At 47.7% G+C, this 26216-nt stretch overlaps 1 protein-coding gene across 1 annotated transcript; it reads left to right on the top strand.

The window, feature by feature from the left end:
- The first annotated feature begins 554 nt into the window (after positions 1–554).
- Positions 555–25660, top strand: RRP12 (ribosomal RNA processing 12 homolog). The gene is made up of 34 exons (XM_051981779.1): positions 555–800; positions 4270–4493; positions 5737–5820; positions 6235–6311; positions 7847–7952; positions 8203–8319; positions 8905–9043; positions 9175–9302; positions 10092–10190; positions 11171–11262; positions 11777–11888; positions 12154–12251; positions 13058–13172; positions 13624–13766; positions 14009–14130; positions 14239–14303; positions 14398–14560; positions 14996–15150; positions 15457–15524; positions 15800–15893; positions 16481–16639; positions 16754–16834; positions 16906–17011; positions 17304–17411; positions 17644–17801; positions 18373–18464; positions 18605–18751; positions 18832–19007; positions 19105–19221; positions 19383–19432; positions 19976–20048; positions 21392–21453; positions 21783–21865; positions 22041–25660. Exons 1-34 carry the CDS (start codon positions 662–664, stop codon positions 22141–22143), a joined length of 3855 nt encoding a protein of 1284 aa, XP_051837739.1. The 5' UTR covers positions 555–661; the 3' UTR covers positions 22144–25660.
- The last annotated feature ends 556 nt before the right edge of the window (positions 25661–26216 follow it).

Genomic DNA, 26216 nt, shown 5'->3' with positions numbered 1-26216 from the left:
TTTTTTACATGTGATTGGGGACTATTTAAAAACAAAAATAAAAAATATATCAAAACGAACAACAACCAAAAACTTATCTAGCTAGGTGGCGCTGTGGATAGTGCTGGGCCTGGAGTCAAGTTAGACCCATCTTCCTGGGTTCAAGTCCGGCTCCAGACGCTTCCTAGCTGTGTGACCCTGGGCAAGTAACTTAGCCTCGGTTTCCTGGTCTGTTCAATGAGTTGGAGGAGGGAATGGCTGATCATTCCAGAATCTTTCACAAGAAAACCCCAAATATAAGAATCGGATACAACTGAACAATAATCACTTTTCATTTCTAATTTCGGTATCAATAGATATAACCCACATGAGCAAAAGCTCCCTTGATAATTCTGAGAAGTGCAAACAGGTCGTGAGACCCAAAGGTTGGAGAAAATCAGATATAAAGATTCTCTAAGATAGCTACTAAGCCGTTTCCTCTCACACGGCGCCCAGATTCAGAGAAACCGGATGTTGACAGTTTTCTCCATGGTAACCAGGGAAGGGAGCCGGAAGTGACTCGTGGGAAGCGGAAGTGAGGCGTTCGGAGCCGCACGTGGGTTCTGCGTGTGTTGGAGGGCTAGCCGAACCCTACGGGAACTGGGAGCATAACCGGGTTCGCACCCGCGGTCAGCTTCCAACCATGGGGCGGTCTGGGAAGTTGCCCTCTGGCTCCTCCACCAAGTTGAAGCGCTGGAAGAAGGGCCACAGCAGCGATTCCAATCCAGAAGGCCGGCGGCACCGGCAGGCCGCGCGTAGTCGCTTCTTCAGCCGGCCCTCAGGTAGCGGGCTGGGAGAGCCGGGGAGGGACTGCTCTGGAGAATTTCTAGAGCCTGGGGGCCTCCATTGGATTGGAGCGGGGCCCTGGAGGGCCTTCAGGAACCGGGCGCTTAACTGCTCCCCAAAGGGTGGCCACCAAGTCCAAGAATAGAATTCAGAGAGTCCCCGAATTTTTTTCAGTCTGCGTATTGCTCCATTCTTATCCCTGGTTTCCTTTATAAACGTTATTTTGCACATTAAAAAGCTCTTCTGAGGAGGGCGTCGTAGGCTTCACCACACTGCCAAAGGCGTCTGTGACCGGGAAGGGGAGAAGCTCAGAGAATCCTGGGAATCTCTGAAACCCTTTCAGAGGGTCTCCGAATTCGAAAGTAGTTTTAATTTTTAATATCTATCAGTATAACCCATGTAAACAAAAACTCTTTGGACAGATCCTAAGTACGCTTTAATAGTGTGAAGTGATCCTGAGGACACAAGTTTGTGGGCCTTTAATGCCCAAGACCCGATGCTCGGGGGAATGTTTTGACAAAACGAGCTTCCCGTCCTCATGGGATTGAAAGTGGGCTGTGGAATCCAGGGAGGAGGAAGAAGAGCAGGAAAGGCAGGATGCAGAGGGAAGCAGCTTTAAGTAAGAGTCACGTTCCTACGTGTAAGCGTTTAAAAAATATAGGCTGTACAAGCTCTATGCACTGCTGCTGGTGTTTCATGGAATGGTAGGGCTGCTAGTGACTGGGGGGGAGGTCGGCTCTGGTCCTGGGGGAAGCATTTGAGGCTCATGCTTCAGTAAGGGATTATGGGGCAAGTGAAGGGGCAATTTCAGCTTTGGAAACAAAGAGGAAAGCAGGACGGTGTTTGGCCGATAGAGAAGTATGATTTGGTGCAGAAAGTGTGCATGAGAGGGACTACAGAAGTATTGTGGCAATTGGTTGGTATGGAGGAAGATGCTGACATTTGGGTCATATCAAAATAAGGATTTTGCCTCTATTCCTTTGAGAAAGTGTGAAGGGTTGGAAGCAATCAGTTTAAATGAAGCGTAGGGTAGGTACATGTTCAAGGGACTAACGGGGAAATCTGGCAGGGTCAAGGAGTTTGATTTATTTGGTAGATGATAGAAAACCTTGGAGCTTTGAAGCAGCTAGCTGTATGACGTCAGAGCTGTGCTTTAGAAAGAATGATCTGGTTATAGAATGTATTGAAGAGGGAAATTGAGAGTGACTAACAAAGTAGCTCATTTAAATTAATGAGGGGCTTCAAGAAGAGAGTGGGGAAGAAAAAGGAACAGAAAATGTGGACATAGAATTGACAAGAATTCTGGAAACTGTTTAAGGTCAGGGTTCTGAAGTAAGAGTGTTTGTATGTGGGGGGGATGTCATTGCTAGTCTGGTGAATTCTTAATTTTTTTTAATGAATAAAATAAAAAATAAAATGAATAAAAAATGAAGAGTTACAAAGGGAACTGGTAATGTTAAAATACAGTTCTTACATTATTTTTTAAAAAATACACAAATTCATGGACTCGTTTGGAGAGAGGAGTCAAAAATACCGTGAAGATATATTTCTTATCTGAATGAATGAAGAAATAATTGTACCAGTCATTCATTTAACTAGGATTGAATGCTAGGCTTTCCTGGATTAACAAGAACAGAGTAGTCTCTGTTCTTAAAAAATTTACTTTCTGGGACATAGATTGATAAGTAAATAAGGGATATACAAAGTAATTTCAAGGGAAGGAGGATACTAACAATCGGAGGGACTGTAATAGAAGAGGCAGCCTTGAAGGAAGTTGGGCATTCTAAGAGATGGAGGTGAAGAAGTAATAAGTCCAAACAAAGGGGAAAGACTGAAATAGAGTGGAAAAGGTCTGGAATGAAGAAAGTGCTGGGGATGGAAAAAAAAAAAAGCAAGACAGTTCTGGCCCCTCAAGGTCTTACACTCTAATAGGGAAAATATTATATGTAGGTCAAGGAGAGGTGTTTTGATCAAGGCAGTCACAGGGATGGTCAATGCCATAGAGTGATTCTTTGAAGTATCCTTTCTGTGAATGGTAGAGTTAATTTTATTGATGTTCCTAGAGCAAAACCTAGTAATGACAGGATAAGAGGGTAATGTACACAAGACGTGTAGAGGTAGAGTAGCTAGGACTTGGTGAGTGATTGGCTATAGGTGGCCAGGGAGGGGGAAAATTCTTTTTTTTTTTTTTTTCTCTTTTAATAAATTATTTATTTCTAAAAGAGGGAAGGGATCAGAAAATCAATCAATACATCAAAAAATATATTAGTTTTCCATTTCTGCTTTTAGATTTCATGGATTTTTTTACCCCACATCAATAGAGCAAAGAAACAAGGGGTCAAATATCTTCTTAGTTCTCTCTTTGGGGTCAAGCTAATTTTTTTTTTTAATTTAATGATTACTTTATATTGACAACATTATCCCTTGCACTCGTTTCTTTTCCGATTTTTTTTCCCCTCCCTCCCTCCACCCCCTCCCCTAGATGGCAAGCAGTCCTTTATATGTTGGATATGTTGCAGTATATCCTAGATACAATATATGTTTGCAGAACCGAACAGTTCTCTTGTTGCATAGGGAGAATTGGATTCAGAAGGTATAAATAACCCGGGAAGAAAAACAAAAATGCAGATAGTTCACATTCGTTTCGGAGGGGGAAAATTCAAGAGTAATCCTTAGGTTTGGAACCTGGGTGATTTAAAGCAGAGCTTCTTAATTTTTCCACTCAAAAAATGGAAAGTGACCCCTTTTCACCCAAGAAATTTTTACAGGGTCCCAGGTACATAGTTCTATAAAATATATATGAAAATCAACCTGGTATTAAATTGTAGTTTCACAACCCTCATATTCAGTTGCAAGACCCATATGGGGTTGCAGCTTACAGCTTAAGAAGTTTTGGCTTAAAGGATAGGAATTGTAGCAGCTGGTTTGGAGAGAAGGTGAAGCTTTCAATTTTAGATGTGTTGACTATGTGGGACAGCCAGCTGTTATCAAAGCAGGATACAGGAGATGATGGGGATATATCTGGATAAAAGTAGTTATTAAACCATTGATTGGATTACTAAAGGAGAGAGTATAAAAAGAAATGAGCACTTGCCTGTCTTTAGAATATCTGGGAATAGGAGTATTCCGATATCAGGAAGGACAATTTAGTAGAGTAAAATACTTCTGAGAACTTAAAAAAGATGAAGATTGGAGCATTGATAAGTGGCTTAATGCTGGTGATAGAAGTGAGATTGCAGGGGAGGGAGAAGTAAATAGTAAGGAAATAGGGCCAGTGGAACCATACTTGGGAGAGAGTTTAGTGAAGAGGAAAACCCAGGGACTTGGGGAGTTTAGGAGGAGGAGGTGGTGGAGGTGACATGGTTAAGAGGAAAAGTTTTATTTTTAGGATAAGGGACCTGAGTGCGTTTATAGCTAGAGAGGCATATGTCCTATGAGGATTAACCCTGTGCCTCCTTTTTTCAGAAAAAAGTGATCTAACTGTCGATGCCCTCAAATTGCATAATGAGCTGCAAGCTGGACCTCTCCCTTTGGGAGAAAAGACTCAATCCCTCATGGAGGATCAAGCGGGCTCAACACGCTCTGAGAAATCTTCAGCTACCTTTCTAAGTGGCCTTTCTGATTGTACCAATATCACCTTCAGCAAGGTGCAACGCTTTTGGGAGTCCAACTCGGCTGCTCACAAAGAGGTATGGGCTGTGGGCTCTCTTAGGATTTTGGTTGAGGGTGGTGTTTGTTTGATTTCTAAAACTTAACCTTAGTATCAACTAATTTAGCTAGGCTTTGGTTACAAATGAATTTGTCTAGTACTAATGCATTGTTAGTGGAGTTGTGAGCTGATCCAACCATTCTGGAGCATCATTTGGAACTTACACCCACAGTGTAATCTTTGGTGTGTGTACTGTTTGACCAAGCAATACCTTGGCTAGGTCGTATCCCAAAGAAATCATAAAAAATGGAAGAGGATCTTTAAGTGCAAAAATATTTATAGCATCATTTTTCATGGTGACATGGAAATTGAGGGGATGCCCATCAATTTAGGAATGGCTGACCAAGCTATAGTATGTGAATATAATGGAATACCATTGTGCTATAAGAAGAGACTTCAGAAAATCCAGGAAAGACTTTATACAGACAAATGTAAAATGTAATGAGCAGAATCAGGAAAATATACACAGTATCAGCAACATTGTGTGCTCTTCCACTATTAGTGACTTGCTTGTTCTCAGTAACTCAGTGATCCAAGACAAGTGCAAAGGACTGAGGAAAGAAAATGTTTTCCACATTCAGATAAAGAACTGATGGACTCTGAATGCAGATGAAAGCCTATTTTTTCCTACTTCATTGTTTTTTGTGTCTTTTTCTTTTTGATCTGCTTCTTTTACAATTGCGACAATATGGAAATGTTTTACATGATAGCACAACTAAACCCAGTATAATATTGTGTATCATTTTTAGAAGAGGAGAAGGAAGGGGGGAGAAAAATTTGGAACTCAGAATCTTGTAAAATGGAATGTTACAGTTTTCATTCTTTTTGTTGTTTGCTTGCATTTTATTTTGCTTCTTTTTTTTTTTCTTGTGCAATAATTGTATAAATATGTATACATATATCAAATTTAATATATTTCTACCATATTGGACTACTTGCCATCTAGGGGAGAGCGTGGGGGAAAGGAGGAAATTGGAACACAGGGTTTTACAAAGGCTAATGTTGAAGAATTGTCCATGCATATGTTTTGAAAAATAAAAAGCTTTAATTTAAAAAAAAAAAAAAAAAGGAAAAGAAGAAGAATGTTACAATTTGTCTTGATATGTAATTGGGGGGGAAAATAAAATACTATTGGGGAAAAAATTAATTTGTCCAAGAGAGAAGAGAGAGGTGTGTTTTGGTGGGATGATGGTATCTAATTCACAAATATCTTTTCTTTCTAGATCTGTGCAGTCCTGGCTGCTGTCACAGAAGTGATCCGTTCCCAGGGAGGGAAGGAAACTGAAACAGAATACTTTGCTGCCCTGGTGAGTTGGGGGTATGCAATAAAAACTCTTATCTGTAGTTTCAACCCTACCTGAGTCTCAAACATTCTTTAACAGAGTGGGTCTGAAAAATATAGCATAACATAGACCTATATAAACAAATATAAAATATATTTTGTAATATAAAAAGCAAAGATATAAAAACAAAGAAGGGTAGCGTTGTCCAATGGATCTGATAGTATTTGCCAGGTTATTTAAAAACAAACATGTATTGCCATATTCTCTCTTGGGTGCCCCTGGGTTGTGGAGGTTTCAGAGAATAAAAACTACTAAATACTATCCCTGGGCACATGTTGGCCTTCTCCACTGTTTGACTCCGTAGCTGTCCATATGCAAAAATAACTTTCATCTGGTGAGCCAGGCTTCTGTTCACTTTATTCTTTATCTGTTCCTCAGATGACCACAATGGAAGCTGTGGAGTCTACGGAATCTTTAGCTGCTGTGGTTTATTTGCTGAATCTGGTTTTGAAGCGGTAAGTATAGGCTCCTGATTGCTAGAGACTGAAGGCAGAGATGGAATGAGGAAAACTTTTCACATTACAGTGTTAAATTTTGTGTGGAGCCCAGGAGTGAAGATGAGCTCTTGGTTAAGGAACATTAGGTATTGATAGCTTGGGTGAAGATTGGGTTTTCCAAAATGAGGCTCCTCTGGCATGGGGGGAGAGATAGCAAAGAATAAGTTTTGATACCACAAAGAATTTTACAATTAAGTGAAGAATTGGGCCTGGAGATGATGATCAAAGTTATGTGGTATTAGACAGTAAAGCAGAAATAGCTCTCTGAAACAGAACAGACGGCCCAGGCCTCCAGCCAAATATATAGACAAGATTATTGGTTTGATAAGCATATAGGAAATAGCAGAATGAAAATGAGAAATAATAATTGCGTGGAAATTGCAGTTGGGTAGGGTGATTACTATTCACCTGCAGCTATCTAGTAGACAAACAGAAAATACATATTTAAAAAATGAATTCAAATTGAATACAATAATTATTTTTGTTGTGGAGGGCAAATGGATTTTTTTTTAATATCTGCAGCCCGAAAGAATTGGGAACAAATGTATTTGACAACATTAAATCTTAACAATAAAAAAATTTTATTTTATTTTATATTTATCAGAAAAAATATTTAATAAAATGTGACATTAAAAATTTGACACAAAATTTAAAGAAGTGGAAATGGTATTGTAATAATTATTGCTCCACTTTGATTAAATGGCCAAAAGATATGAATAGACAGTTTTTAAAAGCAAACAAATTGTTGTTACTAGCTCAAAAAAAAATCCTTATGTTCATTACTAGTCAAAGAAGATAGAAACCCAAACAACTCTTGAGTTATTATCTTAGCAAAAATCATTGAAAATAATAAAACTCAATGTTAGTGGCATTGTGGGAAAAAATAGATCCAATTATTTATTGCTATGGGAATTGAAAGCACACAGAGTCTTTGAGAAGTCTATTAGAACATCCTATCCCAGATCATTTGATTTAATAAATCCATTCCGGGGAATATATACATTGAAAGTTATCAAAAGCCTAAAAAAAAGGAAAGCTTTATCAACAGTGTTCCTACTAGCATCATATGTAATTATAAAAGCTCAAAGACAGTTAAATGGCTAATAGAAGAACAGTTAAATTGTGGTTCATGAATGTAATGAACTGCTATAAGGCAATTAAGTGCCACAAATAGGAATACAAAAAAAGAGGGAAAGAACTTGAGTGTTGCAAAGCGAGGAGGGAAACCCCTAAAATATAGTCCATATTTATTCTACGTGTATAAGAAGAAAAGTTAACAAAAATGGACAAGCTAGGATTCAATGGACATTTAAGGAAGTGACTGTAAAATTGTACTTTATTCATTGAAATCAATTTATTTAAATGTAGGTAGTTGCTAATAAAATTTAGTTCATTATATTGATGCTAAATATATTGTTATAAGAGAAAGGACTTTGGAGTCCCAGAGAGTCCAGCTATTTTTCGTTCACTATTCTGTGCTTCCTCCTCCCTAGGGTTCCTAGCCCTGTGCTCATTAGGAAGTTCTCGGACACCTCCAAAGCCTTCATGGACGTTTTGTCAGCTCAGGCTAGCTCCGGTTCTACAGCAGCGCTCCGATGGGTGATTTTTCCAGCTTCTGTTCATTCTCTACAGGGGATTTTGCCTTTGAGAAGAGAGCAGAGGGAGGCTATGTGATATAGAAGTGGAGGTGGCTTGTGGAGGCTAGAAAGGGGGTGGAACTTGGGATTGAGAGCTTTGAGATTCTTTTTCTTCTCCGGGTCTCTCAAGCCCTAGAGCTGGACTTTCTGTGGGGAGTGGGGAGTTCTGTGTGACTTCAGGTGGGTGATGCTCATGTTGCTGTTTTTACAAGATCCTTTCCTGCCTGGCTACTCTCCTGCGAAAGCAAGACCTGACAGCCTGGAGCTACCCAGTCACCCTGCAGGTTTATCACGGGCTGCTGAGCTTTGTAGTTCATGCCAAACCCAAGGTGAGCCTGGGAAGAGGGCCTGGGGAAATTCTCTCATTGCTCTCTTGCTTTCAGAAGTGTGGGACTGGGGTTGAGCCTGGCTGGTTGGGAGTCAGTGGCTCTGGTTGGGGCTGGTAGGGCGCTCCCCCTACAGCTTGAGAGCCTCTTGGGGTCATGTTTAATTGAGCTGGGTTTTTTTCCTTTTTTTTTAAACTAAGATTGGGAGACAGTTTAATATTTTATGATGTGAACTAAAATCTATGGGAAACTGGTTCCATTGCATTCCCCGGGCAGTCTCCAGGGATGCACAAAGGACTAATCCCACTTGAAAGCTGGGAAGTATGAAAATTGAAACTTGTTCAAGGGGGATGTCGTAGATGTTTGTAGGGTGCACCCAGATCCCAGAGCATCCCCTCTGAGTCCCTGTTTTCCAAGTTTGTGAGTGATGGTTTTGACTCCCCCTATGGATTGTCACTCCTTGAAGATGGGACCCCGTGTTCCATGGCCCTCTCCTAAAGAAGCACTGAAATCCTTGTTGGCCAGTGCCTTTTTCGGGGGCCAGCCGAGCACTAACCTGGCTTCCTTCACCCTGGGTCTATTTTACAGGTCCGGAAGGCAGCGCAGCATGGGGTGTGCTCTGTCCTCAAGGGCAGTGAGTTCCTCTTTGCAGATAAGCCTCCTTCACATCACCCGGCTGCCCCCTCCACTGCCAAATTCTGCATCCAGGAGATTGAGAAGTCCGGAGGTAAGGCGGCCCGATCTGGAGAAGCCCATGTGACGGGGTGGGGTTCCAGGACAGTGTTGAGCCCTGGCCCCTCGCCCAAGCCTGAGCCCCTGTGGGGAGCACGGGAGCTTACAATTCTGATTCTCCTCCAGGCTCCAAGGAGGCCACCACGACCCTGCACGTGCTCACACTGCTGGCTGAGCTGCTGCCCTGTTTCCCGGCGGGCATGGTGAAGAGCTGCAGTGAGACTTTGCTGAGGGTCATGACTCTCAGCCACGTGGTGAGCCAGAGGGGCTGGGGCAGGGCTAGTTAGCATGGCAGAAGGGCCCAGTGCCCGTGGGATTTTGGAAATTGTGCCAGAGCGGGAATTCTGAGGAAGTTGCAGACAGACAGAAGAGATGGTGGTGGGACAAGATGGCTTCGTTCAAGTGTTTGAATTGTGCAAAGGATTTAGGTTTCTTTTTGGCCCCAGAGAGAGGGGCTCAGAGGAAGGGAGGCAAGTAGCAGGGAGCAAATTTAGGGTTAATATAATAGAAGTCTTTCAGAAAAGGAATGAGCCGCCATATTGGAGGTGGTCAAGCAAAGACTCTTTGGCAATCTCTGGGGAATGCAGATGAGGAGGGTTCTGGTTTGGCATCTCAAAGGTCACCTTTGGTCTGTCTGAGATTTGGGGATTCTGTTCATAGTCAAGAGTTAAGGAAACACTTCTGCTCACAGTGCTGTACAAACTCAACAACTCTGAGGCTTCCTCTTACTTCTGACTATAGAATTTAAACAGATTTCTCTCCTCTCTTAATTTGAGACCTATGATTATTGAAAAAGTCAGACTTGTGGTGGTAAAATGACGTTTATGTCCCTGAAACCCAGTTGTGTGATTTTATAACTTTTTGTATCTCTGAAGAAAACATCTCTGGGGGCACAAAGCATTGTGTGTTCTAAGTATAAAGGCCAGCTTGGGGTGAGCTTCTAGGTCAGTGCTAAGGCTCTGCCCTGTCCACCCCTCACTTTGGTATCGCATGTTTCCCAGTAGTCCCTGACTATTGGAGACTGAGCCCTGTCTCTTCCCCAGTTGGTGACTGCCTGTGCCATGCAAGCTTTTCATGGTCTCTTCCATTCCAAGCCCAATTCTGGCACCCTTTCAGCGGAACTCAACGCTCAGATCATCACGGTGAGCCCTTGGGGAAGTGGCTTTGGTCTTGGATTGTAAGTGGGCTGGGTGAGGAGGGGTATCACTTTGAAGGGATTGTGCAAAGGAAGAGGAAGGAACAGCTTGCTCCGGGACAAGGAAGGGACTGCAGGTCCTGGAGGGTGAATGGCATACTTGACTTGCCCCAATATTCCGGCAAAGGCTGGCAGACAAGGCAGCCCATCTTCTGTCTTCCTGAGGAGGGAAAGAAGGTATGGTCTCCTGGACCAGAGCAGGTACAGGGTGTGAGGGAGCACTCATAGGTATGAGAGTCATCAGAAGACCAGAAAGGGCCCTTTGGAGAGAAGCGGTGGCAGCAGGTTCTCCTAAGGGAACAGACATCCAACCTGCTTGGGAGGCCTTCTGACAAAATGAGAAAATGCAGATGATCCTCCTCAGGGCAGAATCTGCAGTCACTGTCTCACGGAATGAATAATGGCATATTAAATAGGAGGTAGTACAAAGGCAGTAGCCAGATGAATGCAGAAGAACTTGCCAGGTTGTGGAGATAGTGAATTCTAATCCTTCCAGGAGTTAAGAGACAGAGTTCCCTCAGGATATCGGGTCACATCATGTTTATTAAAAAATTATTAAAATAGAGTTCTTTCTTGCAAATATAAAAGTTGAACTTTTAAATGGATAACAAAAATAAAGACAAATTCAATCTATCAGTGATATTCAGGTCTGCTTGGTTTCTCAAGGCTAAAATTTGTGCAACCTAATTGAGAAAACCTCTGTGACCCAGGGCCTGTTAGGACTAGACCAGAGCTAGAAGTCCTGGTCTAGAATAGATCCAGATTGCCTTCAGCTGACCCTTGGACCTGCTTCATACCCACATTTCAGAATGGTGGCCAGAGGTTCAGGGGGAGGGGGATAGTTTCTGTGTTTCTTCACTTCCTGGTATTGAATTTGGTCTGCTAGACTTGCCTCCCTGGTTTTATTTATCCTCCTGCTCTCTCCAGGCCCTGTATGACTACATTCCCAGTGAAAATGACTTACAACCCCTGCTCGCCTGGCTTACAGTCATGGAGAAGGCCCATGTTAACCTGGTCAGGTAGGCCCAGGGCGCCTATCCCAGCATGCTTCCTCCGGGGGGCAGTAGAGACGGGGGAACTAAAGCAAGCACTTTTTCCTAAGATGGAAACTAAGTCTTATCCATCAATTGGAGGGGAAGAGGGAGATGGCCAATTTTCAGCTATCTTGGCCTCTACCTTTTGAGGAAATGGAGAGTTGGCTTAAGAAGGGGCAGTGGGAATAGTTCTGCCCCTGCATGGGCCACCCTAGAAGCTTGGACCCTTTGACAGAGTAACTTTACTTCTGGACATTCCAGCTTCCTCATCTTTGTGAAAGAGTGGGATTGTCCAAGGTCCCTTCCAGTATAAATTCTGGAAATGTAGAATTTTTCTAAAAATGTTCTTTAACAGGAGGGGAAAAGGGGATTAAATTAGAATAGGAAACTTCTTGAGTTTTCTTCCTCTTGTCTGATTCTTTTTTGCTTGCTAAAAAGCTGCTGGCCTCAGCCTCATAACCCTTGGGGGCCCAGAGACGTTGAAACATTGTTTTTTCAGATTGCATCGGGACCTTGGTATGGGGCATTTACCTCGATTTTTTGGGGCTGCAATGAACTGTCTCCTTTCACCTCATGCACAGGTGGCTGTAGCCGCTACCCAGAGCCTCAAGGTATTCTTACTTGGCTGCTTTTGATCAGGGAGGGGGTCTCTGGTACCTATGCCCTGGAGGCTGGGCTCTGGTTGGAACTGTACCATTGGTATAGGTCACACCTGTAATGTGGCTGATGGGTGCTGTCTTTTGCCACTCACCCAGGACTTATGTTTGCCCTCCTGCAAACACCTGGATGGACACTTCACCTCCCAAGGAGGGTGGGCACATTGTGGGGACGAGGGGAGCATTGGTCACAGATGTCTCCTGACTTGCCTTCCTCTAGCTGCTTCTCACTGAGTGTATTGCTCCCCACGTGGCTGACATCGGCCCAGTGAAACCTTCTGCCTCCGGGCCCCCACTTTACATTGCCAAGATGTTCAGGTGAGCACACTGGGTAGAATGGTGTCACCTGAGCATGCTGGAGATTTTATAGAGCAGCTTTCTTCAATTTGTGTCTTGTCTGTAACCCTATGGAAGTACTCTAGGAGTGTTTTGGGGATCAGGGAAGGTGTTTACAGCCCATCGAGCTATGGATCTCACCCTTTGCCATATTGCCCTACCTTTGAACAGCATTAGTGATAATGTACATCTGATGGTGCATTCATCCACGCCAGACATTCTTTCTCCCTCTCCCCCTTACTGCTCTGGCCAGACTTGGCAGGAGAGAGAGAGGGATACTTGGTTTGTTTCATTTCAGTGTTTTCATTTGGAACCTTGGAATCTCTTCTTCCAATGGTCCATTCTTTAGTTGGCTTGACAGAGATTCAGTTACATTAAAATTTTCTTGAGCTTTTTCCTATCCGCCTTTGCACTTGATCTGTCAGGGGTCTGATCTAAGTCTGGGTTCTCTTGGAAACCTGCCACACTTGCTAAGTCAGTCAAACAGGAAAGCTACTGACTTCAAGACCTTCTGTAAACAGGTTTTGGAAATCAGAATGTAGCAGCTTACTTTTCTGAATACTGAACTTGATGTTAAATAAAGTGGGCATTTCCATATTCAGAATAGAGCAGATAACGAGGACTGCGGGTGAGATTGTGGGCCAGGATGGAGGCTGAGTTCCCTCTCGGAGAGTGTCTTCTGCTCAGGTCCATTTCTTGGGCACCGAGACCCCATGCTGACCATGGTCAGCCCGTGGTCCCTGCCGATCACTCGCCTGACACTTTGGGTCTTGCTTACTTGTTGGCAGGATTGTGGAAGAAGGGCTGACATACAAGTTTCATGCAGTGTGGGACTTGGTGTTGCAGCTGTTGCGGGGCTTCTTTGAGACCTGCGGGAAACAGGCTCACATCATAATGAGGAAAGTAAGTTGGCCAGATACCAACTGGGGGGGAGGAGGAGGGTGTTTGGGCAGGGAGGCTCAGATCACCTGGGTATGATGCGTATGATGAGGACAAAAAGGGAGAAGAGATATAAAGGAAGTTGTCTTGGCTTTGACATGTGTCAGCAAAGACAGTCTAAGGAAGTCCCCTGGTAATGGAGATCCCCTAGCTAGCTTGGCTGGGGACCTTGACTGTCATCAGGTTACTGAATTTGGATCAGGGATTAGGGAAACTGCAGAAAAACTATGTGAGAGTGATAGGAACCTGGCCCTGCAGGCTGCTTCCACGGGCAGCTTCCCTGGGGAGTCGGGGTGGTTTCGTTCCAGGTCATTCCAGTTCCTGGGGGCAGCAAGGCGCGGCAGTGACCCCTTGGCTGCTGGAGCAGGCTTCTCTGGGGGGCAGCTCTCTTCCTGGGTTTCCTCTCTCTCTGCAGTGCCTCCAGTCCCTCTGCGACTTGCGCCTGTCCCCGCACTTTCCTCACACGCTGGCTCTGGACCAGGCTGTGGGGGCAGCAGTGACCAGCATGGGCCCTGAGCTGGTGCTTCAGGCTGTGCCTTTGGAGATCGATGGCTTTGAGTAAGTACAGGATGGGAGGGTGACTTTCAGCAGGTGCCCCTAGCCAGGGAAGATGCTTGTCTCAGCCTGAGGTGCCCCACTGTCCTTTCCCTCTGCGCCCAGGACTCTGGAGAGGCGACACCTCACACTGGACACTGGCCGTGACAGTCTCACCTGGAGACCCGGGGAGCTGTTGCATTTCCTGCCGGCTGCCTGGCAGTCTTGGTTTCATGTGGTTGGGGATGGTGTCTTTCTCTCCCCAGAGAGAACTTAGATTTCCCTCGGAGCTGGCTGCTGCCCGTCATTCGTGATCACGTCCACGATACACGGCTGGCTTTCTTCACAAGCTACTTCTTGCCCTTGGCGACTACACTGAAGAACAGAGGTAGTGGGCTTCTCTCTGAAGGGCAGGTTTGGTTCTCTGAGGGGATTGGGGTGGCTCCTCCTGGAAGCATTAGCCGGGATCACCCAGTCTCCGTGTCTTCTGCTGCAGCTACAGAACTGGCCCAGGAGGGGAGGACCATGGAGTCCAAAATCTACGAGACTCTTCAGTGGCAGGTGAGTGCAGCCGGTCCTCCTGGCTGGGGTTGGGGGCTGCAAAGGGAGGGGCCGCTCCCTAGAGGAACACTGTTTCCCTTTCTGCCCTCCCCAGATATGGACCCTGTTGCCTGGATTCTGCACCAGACCCACTGATGTGGCTGCCGCCTTCAAGGGGATCGCCCGGACTCTGGGCACAGCCATCAGCGAGCGTCCAGATCTGCGGCTCACGGTGTGCCAGGCGCTGCGCACGCTGATCACCAAGGGCTGTGAGGCAGGTACGGTTTCTGCCGGATCCGAGGCCAGTGGCTCAGGCTGACCCGTCCCTCCTCTTTGCCTTCTCTCCAGAAGGCCTGTCTTTCCAGGTCACACCTTCTGCCCTTCTCCAAAGAGTGGAGGCTTGTCCTTCTGTAAGGGAGAGGTGAAGGGCAGCCTACGGGGTCTGCCACAAGGGACTGGCCAGTACCCATCCGTTTATTTAGTGAGTAATCGGCCAACGACCGGTAGCAGAGAAATGTAGTTCCCAGTCCCTGCTTTTCAGGAGCACTTGGGGCTCCTGGCCTTCCAGCCTGCCTCAGGTTGTTGTCTCTGTTTGTGAAGGGGAGGGCTCTGGGTGACTTGGAGGAATCTCTGGGCGCTAATGCAACAGGCGTCTGGGGTTAATGGAGCTCCTTCTGTTCCTTTTTGGTGCTTGGTGGGGGTCTCGGGAGCAGAAGCGGACCGTGCTGAAGTGAGACGCTTTGCCAAGAACTTTCTGCCCATCCTCTTCAACGTGTATGGACAGCCCCTCGCGGATGGGGAAGGCACTGCTCCCCGCCGAGCGGTGCTGGACACCATTAAAACTTACCTCAGCATCACAGAGCCCGAGGTGAGCCTGGGCTGATGGACCTCGGAGGCCTGGAGAGGCTGCAGGAAAGAGCTGGGGGAGACCCGGCCTGGGTGGGGGTGGTTCAGGAGTCCGGAGCAGGGGCTGTGCCGGAGCTTGGGACTTCATGTGCCCAGAGGAGTCTGGTGGCATTGCTGGGCTCAGCTCTGAGTGGTTTTCTGCTTCCAAAGCCTTTGGGGTGGGGGTTGCAGGTGGATCATCTTTGGGTTCGGAGCTAGGCTGGTGACTGAGAGAGATGGGGTGTGGGGACCTGGCTTCTTGGTATTTCATTTCTTCATGGATCTGCAGCTAGTGAAAGGATTCCTGGATAAAGCCAGTGAGAAAGTGCTTGATCCCGCCAGCTCGGATTTCACCAGGTAAATGGGCTGGAAGACATTTTCTCTCCTGGTATGGGGTGGTGGGCATGTACCTTCTTCCTCAGGGTCTCTGGGAAATGGAAGCCAGAGGAAACTCATTTTAATGAGCCACCCCACAGTCATCCTATTGAAGTTTGAAGCAACAAGTTCCCTTCCACTTGGAGGGAACTGGGGGGTGTCAGTGCTGCCAGGTGGCCACATACCCCCCTCTCCCTGCCTCAGCTAGCCCCAAATTAAACCCTGGACACTGACTGTATTTTTCCCTGCCTGAACAGACACTCCATCTTGGACTTGATTGTGGCCATGGCACCTCATGCGGATGAAGCCTCCATCAGCAAGCTGTACCGTACCATCTGCCCCTATTTAGAGGTGAGCTCCTCAGTGCCAGGCTTTGTGGAAGATGGCAGGGCCAGGAGGGAGCAGGTACATGAGGGAGGAGCCTTTGGATCAAGTTTGAGTCTTGGAAGTTGAGTGGTTTCCATGGAAAAGAAGGGAATACCAAAATTAAATTGTGTTTTGGAGACAACAGAAGACTGATTTTTTTGTTAACTTTAAATTACTGTGTTTTGACACAGTAAATATTTGCAACACTTAGATTCTCCTAAAAGTGCATTTCTTGAAAACTGCTGAGTAATGTGATTGCCTCTGATGTCACTGTGTCACTTAACAGTTATTGATCCTTAGCAGAGAGGAAGAACTTGAATGGTACGGTCCCATTGTCCATCATGTCAGACCCATTTTCCTTTCCGGTATTACTTTTTTCCATAGTGTTGCAGTCATCACATGTTTTGGGGGCTCTGCTTGCTTTCTTCTGCATCATTCCCTTCTGCTCTTCCACTGTATGTGGGAATTTGTCATGTCTGACATTCTTTGTGATCTTTATTCCATATTCATTTATTGGATCTCAGCAACTGAGGAACATCTGAATAAACTGGTAAATGTTCCCCATTCCCCAGAGTAAAGAGCACACAATGCAGAAAAAGGCCTACAGGGTCCTCGAGGAGGTGTGTGCCAGCCCGGAGGGTCCTGGAGAACGCTTCGTTCAGAGCCACCTGGGACACCTGAAGAAAACCCTCCTGGACTCCCTTCGGAGCACCGCCTCCCCCGCCAAGCGGGTGAGGAGCCTAGGGGCATTGGGGGAGGGAGGGCGGAGGGCCATTCCCGGTATTGAAGCAGTGGAAGCCAGGGGCAAAGCCGGACACCCCCTGAAGTGCCTCCCTCTCCCCCAGCCCCGTCTGAAGTGCCTGATCCACGTCATCAAGAAGCTGACGGCCGAGCACGAGGACTTCATCACTGCTCTGGTTCCTGAGGTGGGGCTGGGACCAGTGGGGGAGGGTATCCCAGCGCGCAGCACAGGGGGCTGACTGGGGGTCTGCTGCAGGTCATTCTGTGCACCAAGGAGGTGTCAGTGGGAGCCCGCAAGAATGCCTTTGTGCTGCTGGCGGAGATGGGACGCGCGTTCCTCCGGTTTGACTCCAACCAGGAAGGTGAGGGGGCCCTGTTCGGATCGTAGGGATCGGTCGGGCTGCTTGGCTCGGCTGGGAGCGGCTTCCTTTGTCCTTGGGAGTCATTTTGGAAATCCACCCGAGCTCTTGGCTATTGTGGAGGACGGAGGGCGGGGGTGCCCCCTTCTCTGGTCCCGCAGAGTCCAGGGGCCAGAACCAGTGGCCACTTCTTGGCCAGAGCCCCCCTCACAGCTCTGCCTCTGGTCTGGGAGACCTGGACGGGGAGGCGCAGAGCCCGTGGCCCACGATCCCACTCTGGTTTCTGTTGTTGCAGCTGCTTTGCAGAGGTACATGCTTCTGATCTATCCGGGCCTGGCGGGCTCCGTCACCATGATCAGCTGCAGCGTCCTGGCCCTCACCCACCTCCTCTTCGAGTTTAAAGGTGAGAGCTGCTCTTTCTGGGGAGCGCTGCCGAGGTCGGGACGCCGCCAGAAATGGGGAGAGGGAGGGGGACGAGAGCAGCTTCTCTCTCCTCCGCTTCGTGCAGCATGAGTTTAACTCCCCTTGTTGAGTCTCCCCGAGGGTTCAGGTCTTCCCGCAGGGATGAGTGAGGTGGGGGCTGGGGTCACCGGGGGGAGGGATCCCTGACGGGGAGCCCGGGGCCTTTCTTTCAGGTCTGATGGGAACAGACACCATAGAAGAGTTACTGAAAAACGTGTGCCTGCTTCTGGCCTCCCGCACCCGGGACGTGGTCAAGTCTGCCCTGGGCTTCCTCAAGGTGGTGCTGCTGGTCATGGACATGACCCACCTGGCGAGGTACCTGCAGCCCATGGTAAGTGCCGGCTCGGGAACTGTCCCACGCAGCGCTCCTGGTGCCAGAGTCTGGTCCCTGGGCAGCCCCCCTTCCTCGGGCCTTGTGGATGGCAGTGGGCGGCGGGGGTGGGTGGGTATGAAGTGACCTGGCCAGGCCCCAGGCCTCGCTCCGCGTTCTCCCCCCTCTGGCTCAGGGCTCTTTCTGTACGGTCGTCATCCGCCCGGTTGTGGGTGCGCCGCGTCCACAAAGGCTGCAGACAGCCCTGGGCATGAGCACGGCAGGATCAGGCAGGGTGGGATACAGAGCAGAAAGTGCAGGGGGTACGGAGGGCTGGAGCAACCAGGGCAGACTTCCCGGAGGAGGCGGGCCTCGCGCTAGGCTGGGGGAGAATGGATAGAGAACTGGGTGGGCACCCACCGGGCAGCGGGTCGTCCCCTGCAGTCCCTGCTAACGAGGGAGGTTACCTGGGCGGGGGCCGCCGGTGAGAGTCTGAGAAGTGGGGACACAGACGGCTCAGAAGCATCGGCGTCCAGGCTTCGCTGCGTGGCTCAGAGGCCCTCTGTGTAACCTCACGTTCCTGCCCCCACAGATGGAAGCGATCGGGAGCCTCACGGACGACATGCGCCGCCATTTCCGGATGAAGCTCAGGAGCCTGTTTACCAAGTTTATCCGCAAGTTTGGGTCAGTGAGGAGGGAGGGGTCAGAAGAGGGGCTTCCAGGGAAGTAAGAGCAGTGTGGAAGGCCCTTATGGCTTTGGGGAGGGGGCTGCACCTTGCCGGTTACGGGGGGCCCTGACCGGCACGCCTTCCTTTGCTCCTTAGTTTTGAGCTGGTGAAGGGCCTGCTACCTGAGGACTACCACAAAGTCCTGGTGAACATCCGCAAAGCAGAGGCGCGCGCCAAGAAGCATCGGGCCTTGCAGCAGGCCTCTGTGGAAGAGGAAGAGGAGCCTGCAGTCAGAGGAGACAGGTACGGCCACGCCCGGCCTCCCCATGGGACCCCCCGCCTGAGGCCGGACAGGAGGCCCACCTTCCTTCCTCTCTTTCTAGCATTGAGGAGATTCTGGCCGACTCGGAGGAGGAGGAGGAGGAGGAGGCCGAGAAGCCAGCCCGGGGCAGGGATCAGAAGCGGCTGGCACGCGAGAGGAGCAGGGCCTGGCTGAAGGAGGGCGGTGGTGACGAGCCCCTCAACTTCCTGGATCCCAAAGTGTCCCAGCGTGTCCTAGGTAAGAAGAGGGCCTGGCTGCTGGGGGGCGCGGGGCCTGCTGGTCTGCACCGTCTGCCCCCCTCACGCCTGCCCGCCTGCGCAAACTCTCTCCCAAGCCACGCAGCCTGCTGTGCACTCCAAGAGGAAGAAGGACCACGACTTCAAACTCAGCGCGGACGGGCGCCTGATCATCCTGGAGGACCAGGAGCAGCTGGAGGAGGATGCTGCTAAAGGTGTGTGGAAACTCCATGGCGAGGCCCCCCACGTGGGCTGCATGGGGCCCGGCCTCCCCAGAGAAAAGCCCCGCTCGCTCTCAAGGAGAGGGAGGTGGGGGAGGGGGCGCGGGGGGTCCCCCACTCTGGGCACTGAAACACTGCTTGCTCTCTGGGACCAGGCGAAGAGGAGGAGGTAACTGACTTCAAGCAAGAAGTGCGCAACCTGAGCGTGAGTGTCCCTTCCGACGCCATGGGGCCTCTTGAATTTTCTGCCTGAGCTCAGACAAACGGTCTGGTCCGAAGCCTGGACCCGGGCACAGTGAGAAACAATCTGCAGTAGGGTCATCCGGCACCGGCCAGAACCTTCTTCAGCCCCAGACATCGGGGAGGGGGAGGCCACTCTTAGCATTTTGTCACTTTGCCAGTTCCACAAAGGCCACTCTGCCAGGAGGGTATCAGCTGGGCCGGGATCCTGTGTGAGTGGGTGCCTGCCACAGAAAACAATTGGCTTATTTCTGGGAGCCACTGCTCTGGAAGAGAAGCCCGCCCCTGGTGCTCCCCTCTGCCAGTTCACCTCCTCCTTTCTCCATCCGTCTTGGGGGTTAAGTGGTTCCTCGAACATTGTCTCCCCAGTGCCTGCATCCCTCAGGGTAGAGACTGTGCTTCTCACAGGGCCTGGCCCAGCAGGGACATAGAGGAAAGGCTTGAGGAGCGGCAGACCCAGGGCCCATTGCCGGGTGCCTCTTCTGCTCATCTTCCTCTCTGTTCACAGAAAAAAGCCCGGAAACTGAAGCTGTGTCAAGACCATGATGATGATGAGCCAGAGCCCCCGCCCCAGTACAGAGGTGAGCACGTCCTGGACCGGTTGTGTGGGGTGATTACCTGGTCCCCTGCCTTTGTTGGACTAGTGAGACAAGGGGGGCAGGATACAAGGGCGGGGGGGATGGGGGCTCATCACACAAAAGTCCCTGTTCCCCAACCCCTCATTCTTGCTCAGGCTGCCCCTGGCAGCTGGAGGAGCTGGACTCGTCTGGCTGGATCCTGGGAATGGCACAGGCTCCTAAGGGTAGAAGCTGCCATCTGTGGCACAAAGCTTTGGGCAGCTGGGCCTGCTCTTTCCATCCTTGTGCCCAGAGGAGGCGGCCCAGTGTAAGGTCACCCAGAGGGGCTCACAGCCCATTCTGTTTCACTCCCCGTGTCTTGGCTGCCGTTGCTGAAGTGTTTGAAGCACGATGCTCATAATTGTTCAGGGATGCTTTATTCCCATCATAGTGTAGCAGGAAACAGGGCTTGGAAACAGCCGTTAGAAAGTAATTACTGATTTAGGACAGCCGGGCTCAGGCCCCGTGCTGCCACGTACCCCACATGAGTCACCCAGGTTCTTGGGGCCTTGGTTTCCCCATTTGTAAAATGAGCAGCTGGGCCTGGCGTCCTCTAGGATCCCTCGTTATGGCTTGGGAATTCTGGGGTCCCCATGGCTTCTTCCAGACACTGGAAGGAGACCTGACCCTTGCTAAAAGGACTCCACAGATTAGGCTGAGGTGCAAGGCGGCCAATCTTGAGTTTTTACAAAGTGGATGAGCTGCCAAACCTTGGGTAGGACCTTGGGTGAATCACTGGGAGAAACTGAGGCCCCAAGGGGAGAAGGCAGCTAGCCCTACTCGTAGTGAGAGTCAGGGCGGGGGCTCCCACCTAGGCCCTCCGACTGCGTACCAGACACTGCGCTGAGGCTTCTCCAATAGTCTCTGTGCTTGTTCTTCACAACACCCCGGGAGGCCGGTGCCATTTACAGCAGCCAGTGAAGGGACTCACCCAGGGGCCAGATTGGCCCTCAGCCCCTCCAGGCCCAGCCCTGTCTCCTGTGGACCTGCTGTGTCTCAGTGCCCTATTGTTTCCATCTGTGTCTGGCCCCCTCTCCCCCGCCCCCCAGGGTGGCTAGAATTGGGGGAGGACGGTTGGGAGGGGTGGGCAGCCCACAGATGCCGGGGTGGCAGATGCCACCGGCAAGGCCGCAGCCTGGCCCTTGCAGGCTCCTCCATGGGCTGCGGTGGTCACACTCACTTCTTAGAGGTCACACTCGGTTCTTAGAGACGGGGATTGCCGAGCTCTGCAGGCGCCTTCCCCGGGCTCCTTTCTGGGAGAGGCGGCCGTTCTCACCAGCGCTCTGAGACATCTCTTCTCTTTCTAGCTGGAGGGTCTGGAATCCACCGCCCGCTGTCCAAGAAGCCGGGGGCTGATTACAAAGCCAAGGTAGGAGCCGCGAGTGCCAGGGCAAGGCCCCCGGTGCCGGATTCGGGTCCAGAGAGGTTGGGGAAGGGGCAGGGCAACCCCACTCATTCCTTTTCCTCTTCATGTGCCATTGCTTGTTCAGGGAGGGGGAGGGGGCCTGGAGGCCGGGGGCTCTTGGATCCTAAAAGAAGCAGAGGAGACGATCTCTGTGTCTGGCTAAGAGCTGGAAGCCCTGGGCTCCTGCTGTGCCTTCTAAGGCCTAAAGGTGGGCAGGAGGGGAGGACAAGGCTGGAAAGGTGGGTGGTGGGCTGACTCTGGCCCCCGATTTCTCTTTGTCTCCGGCTGAGCAGAAAGGAAGAGGGGACGTGAAAAGGAAAGGTCGCCCTGACCCCTATGCCTACATCCCCCTCAACAAAGCCAAGCTCAACCACAGGTATGGCAGCCAGAGCGGGGGGATGGCAGGGGCTGGGAGGGAGCAGGGCCGGAGCCCTGCCGGGAGTCTCGGCCCTTGTCTGTCAAGACACTGATAATAGGAGGAAAAGACGGGAAGCAAACAGACAATTTCAGCAGTAAGTGAAGAGCTTGTTGGTGTGTCTTTGGCTTTGCAGGAAAAAAGCAAAGATGGAAGGACAGTTTAAAGGGCTGGTGAAAGCCGCCCGGCGCGGGGCCCAGGCTGGGCACAAGAACCGAAGGAAGAAGCCGCGGGTCTGAAGTCTCAGAGTCCCCGGAGGTCGCTGTCCCCAGCCTGGCTTCCAGCTTCTGCCTGCTGTGGGGAGCCCACGACTGTGAAAGTGCCCAGGAACCAGGAAAATGGTTTGAGAGTGACCTGATGGGACTGGAGGCAGGTGCCAGAGACGGCCTGAGGAAGGCCAGGACCTGGTCGGGGCCCGCTGGGACTGTGCTCTCTGAACCAAATTCATCCAAGGCAACTGCATGTTGTTTGGGCCAGGGAGCCCATCCACAGGGCTCGGGCGGTCTAAGCCGCCTGCATTCTGGGGGTCACATCATCTTCCTGATTAGACTGCTGCTGTTCAGAGGCCTCGGGTGGGACGGTGTGTGTTTGTGTGGACCTCTGCTTTTCTGGTCACTCGCTGACCAGAAGGCTGTACTACTCTGCACTGATGTGCATTAAACTTGGGCTTCCTGAACACTCTCAACAAGAATTGCTTTTTTTTTTTTAATCATAAACTTTTTTGTTACTATTTATTTTGACCCAGAAAATACAACCCAAGTGCTTTCATTCTTGAAGGACAGTTAAACAAAGTCATCCAAAAGAGAGACTGCAAGAAGAAGGAAGAAAAATTCCATTTAAGATAAGACACATGGAGCATCTAGGAGTTCAGCCACCTAGACAAAGACAAGTCTTAAAGACAGCTACAAAGTAGTTCTGACAACAGCAAAAGCAGATAACTGGAGAGAAAGTCAGACTTGTACATACGGTACCAGTCATTCCAGGGTGATTATTTGTAGAATTAGACAACATAATTTAAAATTTATTTGGAAGATTAAAAGGTCAAGAAGTACAGAATAGAGAGGAGGGGGCTTGGCCTTAGCCAGTCTGATGCTCTGCTGTGACACGGAACTGCCTGGTGCTGGATAAAGTAGAGAAAAATGGGTCAGCTAGTAAAGGAGCAAGTCATAGGAGAAGCTGTAACATCCTTAACAGGGTCATTAGGTCAGTGAACTGCGGCATAGTGGATAACATTTATGTCATGCTTCATATGCATCAGGCACTGTGCAAAGCACTTGATTCTTACAAGCACCCTAGGAGGTAGGTGCTACTTTTGTTCCCATTTTACAGGTGACAAAACTGAGGCAAGCAGATTGGGTGACTTGTCCAGGGTCACAGATAATAAGTGTCTGAGGTCAAATTTGAATTCAGATCTTTCTGACTCCAGGTCCAGGTGCTTTCCCCACAATATCATGCAGAGAAAGGCCCTCTATTCACTAGGACCATCTGGGAAAACCAGAACTATGGAGTCTGGTGGAAACTCAGCATGCCACAATGAACTCCAAATGGATAAATGATCTGAATTTAAAAAAAAAAAAAAAAAAAACAACCCTACACTTAAGAAAATTAAAAAACAGGGCATGTCTTTCACAGTTTTGGGTTAAAGAAAGATTCATGACAAGACATGAACTCATAAGGTCATATGGCACAAAGGGGGTTGTTGTGTGGAATTGTGTGAAATGTTTAAACTTTTGCATGGAAATCAGTGCTATTAGAAGCAGAAAAATAGATGGGAATTGGAGGAAAATCTAGCATTAACTATCTGATAAACGTGATTTCCATCTTCTGCATAGAGGATGCATGTGAATCTTTCAGCCATTCCCCAGTAGACAAAGGGCCAAAGATATGGAAGCATCCCCCATAATAAGGGAGCCCCCCAAATACTTGAAAAACCTAAAAGCAATGTTCAATAAAACAAGCCAAAGAAGAAGGAAAAGCTGCTTGGAAGGACGCTGGGAAGGTAGGCATAGTTAATTCATTGCTGGTGAATTGTTTCAACCATTCTGGAAGATAATTTGGAATTTTGGAAGAAAGTTATAAAATGGTTAATGGCTTTTGAGCAAAAGTTCCACAGGTGGGGCAGCTAGATGGTGCCATGGATAGAGTGCTGACCCTGAAGTCAGGAGGACCTGAGCTCAAATCCAGTCTCAGACACTTAACACTTTCTAGCTGTGTAACTTGGGCAAGTCACCTTATCCCAACTGTCTCAGCAAAAAACAAAAAAGTTCCACAGGTACTAGAATCACAAGGAAGTAGTGACAGTGGTAAAATGTAGGTACAAAAATGTTCATAATTGCTTCAGGAAGATTTTTGATAGTGTCCCCTGCCCCCTTTTAAGAATCATCTTTTATAGAAAAGAATTCTTGTGATAAAGAAAAAGACAAATTTAACAAATAGATATTTTTAAACTTTGATGTTCTTTGCAGTGCTTTATGTCTGTGCATTCCCTCTAAGTCTGCAAAACAGGGGAGGAGATGTCTTGATATCACTTCTTTGAGTCCCAATTTTTTCTTTATAAAAGTTAACTGCATTTGTTTCCAATTTTTGTGATTATTTCCATTTACATTGTTGTGATCCTGGTGTCTGTTATTTTCCTGGCTCTACTTCACTTTCCATTAATTCACATAAGTCATCTGTGCTTCTCTATATGTGTTGTGTTTGTCATTTCTCATAGCACAATAATATTCTATTCATGGACCACAGTTTGTTTAGCCATCCTACAGTTGATAGGCATCTACTTTGTTTCCAGTTTTTTATTAAACTCCCTCCCTCCCCTCCTCTCCCCCCAACACATTACACACAAACTAATATAAATAATTTAGTGGTTTTGGTACATTTCATCAATAATTCTTCAGAGTGCCTGTCTTTTCACAACTCTCTAATACTGATTATTCCCATCTTTTATCATTTTTGCCAGTTCATTGGTTATGAGGTGAAACTTTAAAGTTTTCATATTTGCTCATTGATTTATTTCTTTATTAGTGATTTGAAGCATTCTTTCATATATTTATTAATAATTTATAATTCTTTCAAAACTGCTCATATCCTTTGACCACCTGTCTTTTGGGAGTGACTTTTGATATATATTTTTCTGTTATCCATATATTTTGGATATAAAATCCTCATCAGAGTTACATAAAAACAATTATTTTTCCCCATTTGACCATTTCTCTTTTGACCCTAAATGCATCAATTTTATTTATGCAGCTTTTTGTGGTGACAGAATTGGAAACGAAGAGCGTGCCCGTGGATTGGGAATGACTAAACAAATTGTAGTATGTCAATGTAATGAAATATCACTGTGCTGTAGGAAATGATGTCTGTTGAATATAGAGAAGCATGGTAAGATTTAGATAAACTAATATAGAGTGATGAAGTGAATGGAACTAACAAAAAAAAAACCCAAGTATATATAGCTACAACAATGTAAATGAAACAAAACTGAATGTTGCAAAGTTAAAAATAACTGTAGTTGTAAAGAAGAGATATAAGAAGACATCCCTGTTCTTTGCAGAGGTAAAAGTTCTATCAGTGTTGTTCATAGCAGATATTTTTGGTCTTTTCTGATGTATTGATTTTTTTTTTTTTTGTATTTAAAAAATATTTCTATGGGAGGAAATGGCAGAGATACTGAAGAAAATTATGGTTATTTAAGTTTTTATTTGTGTAGAACCTTTTTAGTCTCATATAATAAAATATCTATTTTGTCCTTTATAATTAATTGTGTCTGTTCCTTTTTTGGTAAAGATTTGTCCCCTAGCTATAGCTGTTAAAGGTAATACCATCTTTAAAAATTTTTTTTAGTATGATCCTTAATATTTATTTTGTATTCATGGAATATGCTATAAAATGTTTGTTGAAGTCTGATTTTTACCAGGCTGCTTTCCATTTTTCCCAATAATTCTTTCCTAGGTGATTTATGTTTTCAGTTTTATTGAACATTGGATTCTTGAGGAAGGACATGCAGGAGGCCATAAAATAAACCACATACAAGAATGGTTAATATTACTGCCATACTGTCCAAGAACACGTCACTTTTTGTTTTCAATCAGACTTTTTTTTTTCCTGGGAATGTGCTTTACAAGGGAGCTTTTTGGGAAACCTTTGTTGTGCCATGACAAAAGGGGAGCGGGGAATGATTGAGACTGATGGGCCATGTCTCACTTCTGTGGTTAACTGTTTGTTAACAGGAAGGAAGGAAGGATGTGTGCTTCAGCTTTTAACAGCTCGGTACCAGCCTTGTCCTTTGCATTTGACCCAGGTTCTGTTGTTT

The sequence above is a fragment of the Antechinus flavipes genome, chromosome 2 (genome assembly GCF_016432865.1).
Source record: "Antechinus flavipes isolate AdamAnt ecotype Samford, QLD, Australia chromosome 2, AdamAnt_v2, whole genome shotgun sequence".
Lineage (NCBI taxonomy): Eukaryota > Metazoa > Chordata > Mammalia > Dasyuromorphia > Dasyuridae > Antechinus > Antechinus flavipes.
This window is presented reverse-complemented; position numbering and strand designations above follow the sequence as displayed.